General features: G+C 34.8%; 1 protein-coding gene across 1 annotated transcript; it reads right to left on the reverse strand.

The window, feature by feature from the left end:
- Positions 1-674: 674 nt before the first annotated feature.
- On the reverse strand, positions 675-3,703 carry LOC143617465 (uncharacterized). Its single transcript, XM_077090012.1, has 3 exons — positions 3,599-3,703; positions 3,384-3,554; positions 675-1,097 (listed from the first exon to the last, which is right to left on the reverse strand). Exons 1-3 carry the CDS (start codon positions 3,701-3,703, stop codon positions 1,014-1,016), a joined length of 360 nt encoding a protein of 119 aa, XP_076946127.1. The 3' UTR covers positions 675-1,013.
- Between the last annotated feature and the right edge of the window lie 1,199 nt (positions 3,704-4,902).

A 4,902-nucleotide genomic window follows, 5' to 3' on the forward strand; every position in this document is an offset into this window, starting at 1 on the left:
GAATAGAGGTATATTACGCCTACATATCATCCTTTCTATACCCTACCAATAGCTCAGTTAACCGTGAAGGCAATCAGCAACAACAGAAAATTAGCCAATATCTACACAACTCAGAGACGGATGTGACGAAACAATTTCTCAAGTTGGGTTTCCTTTTCTATTCATTATTCATATTGTATCTAACTTGTATAAAATTAAAAATATACATTTGATAGTCTTCTTTTTCTTAATAGATACTACTTACAAGTAACAGCTGGTTAGATTTCCATCGTCTAATAAGATTATTTGAAATCTATATTTATGATCCAACATTCCAAATTTTCAACCCAGAGTGGACCAGAATGGGCTGAAGCCTGTATTGTTGTTGAATCAGTTCATCAGAAACCAAAACCCTTTCTTAGTTGATGGGCTTAAATAATATTCAAGACATCAATTCGATTCGGTTGTTATTAAAAGACAAATGTGCACAAAAACCTGGTTCTGGACCCGACCTAGCCTATCCGAACAGGAATCAGACCCAAGCCGGCATAACCGAACTGGAACTGGACCCAACCCTACCTGAACCGCTGGTGCACACCGGTTTCAGTTCCTAAGAGACAAGGGACGATGGAACCAAACGGGCACCAGTTCCACCTGGAACCTCTACCTGTCAAAAACTAAAAGCACAGAGCAAAAAAGACGATAAAAAACCAGCCAAACTGGTCAAAACCCAAACCTACCCGAACCAATTCCATCTCTACATGTTCTTGACTTTGTTGACCAAAACCAGAACCAGTTTTTAACATAACTGTATTTGTGCACCTGTAGTTATTATTGATAGGAAGTAGGAACAAAACCCAATGTCAACCAAATGAGAAATGGGTTTAATGGTCGGGCCCAGTTGGCCAGCAAAATCATTTTCAACAATGAATAATTATTATCCTTTTGTTTTGTAAATCCGACAAATGAAGCTTTCATGGGTCCAAACTAAAAGACAACATGCAACGTATCATAGGAGAATGTTTTAACATGTCTCATTTATTGGTTTTTGGAGGTTCAATTCGAGGCCTCCAAAGTCCCAGCCTGTACTTGTGCGCGTACTTCAGTATCAACTTCCTCTGTTCAATCAAATTCAAAAACTTGAAATCAGTGATAAAGAAGCGGACTCGTTCACACACATGGCCCGTTTCATGTTTAGCCAGTTTAAGTAACTTTAGCCCGTTTGCACGTTTGCGAACAACGTAAAAGATGCAACCTCTAATATAATATCCCAACCTAATTTATGAAAGAAATACTCAACTTGTCATGCAATTACAACAAAGACACTGACAAGTAGTTCTATCTCTATCCCATCGTGGGGTCCACTTAGGAGACAATAAAATTTAGAGATACAAGCTTAAAATGCATATAGCCTAAACCTTTGCAGATCAGTCAAATATCATCTAACTTGTGGCATGTATTAATTCATGGACTCATGGTACAGTTGTGGCTGAAAGGTAGTAAGGTACACATCATGAGTACATAATTGAACCCTTGGGCCACAACACTACATCAATATTTCATAAAAAAAGGATTATGAATTATTCTTCATATAGAAAGAAAAAAGATATGAATAATTTAAAATGAAGGATCTTTATTCTGAAATAATGGATCACAAAGAAGATCTCACCATACAAACTAACTCAATAATTTGTAACCAAACCTAGTCGGCCCACTTAACTTGTAGTTCCTATCCAATATATCATCAAAGCAAGTTACTTTTCTAACCATTGATCGAAAATTAAAAGCTCAATTGGGAATTCGTAATTGATCACTTGTATAATCTGAGAGTCGTGATACACTTTTAGATTGAATTAATTCGGTGATTCACCCGAATAGCCAATCGGATACAACTCAGAAAGAAACAAGAACTTCGTATGATAACTATGTGAATTTAGAGAACCAGAGTTTTCAGCTAAATATGTCGGATATGCATGTTATGGTTGGACACTGCCTTTGGCAGTTTTCAATTTGAAATCCCGATTGCTTCAAAAATGCGCCCATTTTTTATTACGATATTCGCAGTTTTCAATTTGAAATCCCGATTGCTTCAAAAATGCGCCCATTTTTTATTACGATATTCACATGTGAGATTCCAAAATAAAAAAATTTAAAAGTTTTAATGAAGCAATAATCGTCAAAATAAAAAGGAAAACTGAAGCTAACTTGGTAGCTCGACCCCAGCTAGGGACTCTGCCCCTTGGGCCCGCCATAGGCTGCCACCCCTTGGACCTTGTTATCAGGGGTGTTGCCTAGGCCTGTAAAAGAACCGAACATTCGGTGAGCTGATCGTGAACCGCTCGGTGGGAAGTTCATTTATGTTCGTTTATTTAATAAACGATCGAACATGAACAAAAAAGCTGTACTTGTTTAACTAAACGAACGAACATGAAGACATGTTTCGTTCGTTCATTTATGTTCACGGACGTTCGTTTATTTATGTTTGTTTATGTATGTATATTTATGTTCGTTTATGCATAATTAAATATTATCTGAATGAGTAATCTATCTAAAGATATTATTTTTGTTAATTTGTGTTCATTTAAGTGTTTTCATTCATGTCTGTTTATGTTTTTTTGTGTTCATTTACATTTATTCATTTACGTTCGTTATCTATGTTCAGTTATGTTCGTTTATAATTTAAACAAACGAACATAACGAACAGAAATGATCACTTTTTAAATAAATGAACATGAACATAAATATTTGTTCGATTAAGTGTTCGTGTTCGTTTAAAGTTAAATAAACGAACACAAACATGCCCTTGTTTGTGTTCGTTCGATTCGTTTACAGTCTTTCATTATTCACATTGATGAGTGCATCGGTCTCAATCTCTAGGCTTTGTCGATTTTATTTGTGTTCGTTTGTGTTCGTGAACACATTCATTTCCTTAATGAACGAACACGAACATAAAATCTCATTCGGTAAGTGTCTGTGAACCGTTAATGAACACATTATTTCCTTAACAAACGAACATAAACAAGGCCTCGTTCGTGTTCGTTCAGTTCGTTTACAGCCCTAGTGTTGCCCCCCTTGAAACCGCCATAGCTTAGAGGCTCCGCCCGGTCGCCCCTAAGACCATAATAAACTCAGTCAAGCATGCACCTCCTGGCTTGTTTGATGAATATTATGATTCACATTGGTCGATAAGTCAATCAGGTTACACTAAAATATCTAACAAGCTCGCTCAAAAGGTGGATTAATCAATCAACTGTCAATAAAGGTAGTAATGTCTCGTCCATTTAAGCGATCCTAATCAGAATACTGCTTTAGGTACTAAAACTCGATGATCGAGTGGAACCTAAAAGATGATGGCATTGGGTCTCCAAATCGACAAAGCCAATAATAATAATAAGATAACTTACGTGTTTGCAAACTTTAGGATCAGCTCCAACATTAAGTTTCTTGAGCTTCATAGAACGAGCCACCAACAGATTCTGCAAATCCCCAAATTCAGCTTCCAGCTTTTCGGCATACGTCTCCACTCCGTTCCCTATTCCTTTCAAAAACTCCGGTATGCCAACCTTCACTGTGAATGTTCATAACAAATTAATAAACCCTCAAATAAATGAGAAATCACCTGAACTTGATTATTACCCGGGTACAGATTTGATTTAGATGAATAATTAGCCACCAAAGTATTGAAATTGAAAGACAGCAGTGAAGGCGTCTTCCTCCAAGCCATTTCTTCAAGTGCACACAGAGGGAAACCCTAGAAACAAACAAACAGGGTTTATGGTTTTCCAAAACCCGACCCGATTGGTTGATTTGGGAGTCCATAACCCATTAAATTAAAAGAATTTTATAAAATGTGTATTTTTCTTTTAAATTTTATATATGTTAGATAGTATTTTCACTAAATAATGTTGGATCCGGATATTTAATGAGATATTATTATACCGATAAATTAATAAATTGTTAATTTAAAGAGTTGACTAATATTCATGAGCAACTCTCAAATTAATGTATCTACCTTCAAAATTTTCATGTTCGTTCACTTTACATATTTGAATAAAACATAAATAAGGACCTTCAAAATTCCCATCTGCATTCACACATTAATGAACTTGTCAAATGATTAAAACGATGTAAATTCTGGAGAAGACTTTCGTGAGCTTGAGAACCTGATTACGGGAATGCATTATGGGCACACAAGATGTGAATGAGTTGTTGGATTATCCAGGTGAAATAATGAATGTTACGAGGTTCAAAGCACTTAAGAAATTATGGCGGATACTGTTCAAAATCCGGTTGATGATGATTCAGTACATTTGGAACGGGTCATTCGGAAAGAAGCATTGCAAACGGCAACAACTTTTCACAACTTTTAGTTGCAATACAAGAATACAGTGCCTCAATTCTTAAGTGCAATTGAGAGATTTAAAGATACTCAATATATATTCGAAATTCACACAAAAAAACAATTGAATATAGATTCAGTTTTTACTAAATAATCCTAGAATTTTGGAATATTTTAGTAATTATTAATTTATAGTTTCGTTGGGACCAATATAGTTACATTAGAATTTCAAAAAAAATATATTATTTTACTATTTTATCGATCGGGATCCAACTTTATACCGGTCTCAAGTTGGGACCGGGCAAGTTATTAATTTTATCAAAATTATTAATTTATCAAGTATTAAATTATAAAGGTTTTACTGTAAATAAAAATTATTTTATAAACTTTAGAAACCATACAAAAAAAATAAAAACTTAACTTCTATATCTTTATTGAAGTGTTGAAAATCTTTTAAGAAATTTCAATTAAATAGTTTCTACATAATGCAACACAAATACATGTGGCACGTGCATTTCACAGTTCAACAACAAATTTATCGATATTATTATATAACTTTGGTGCCGCTAAGTGTCAATTACGGC

The sequence above is a fragment of the Bidens hawaiensis genome, unplaced genomic scaffold (assembly GCF_021521415.1).
Source record: "Bidens hawaiensis isolate Kalapana, Puna unplaced genomic scaffold, B.hawaiensis_p1.1 tig00054955_1, whole genome shotgun sequence".
In the NCBI taxonomy this organism is placed as follows: domain Eukaryota; kingdom Viridiplantae; phylum Streptophyta; class Magnoliopsida; order Asterales; family Asteraceae; genus Bidens; species Bidens hawaiensis.

What these genes read in the sequence shown, in the direction of transcription:
- LOC143617465 (XM_077090012.1), bottom strand. Translation starts at nt 3,703, where the DNA reads ATGGCTTGGAGGAAGACGCCTTCACTGCTGTCTTTCAATTTCAATACT. An exon ending in CGGGTAATAATCAAGTTCAG is followed by an intron (nt 3,555 to 3,598) that starts GTGATTTCTCAT and finishes TTGTTATGAACA; the next exon opens with TTCACAGTGAAGGTTGGCAT. An exon ending in ATCCTAAAGTTTGCAAACAC is followed by an intron (nt 1,098 to 3,383) that starts GTAAGTTATCTT and finishes TTGATTGAACAG; the next exon opens with AGGAAGTTGATACTGAAGTA.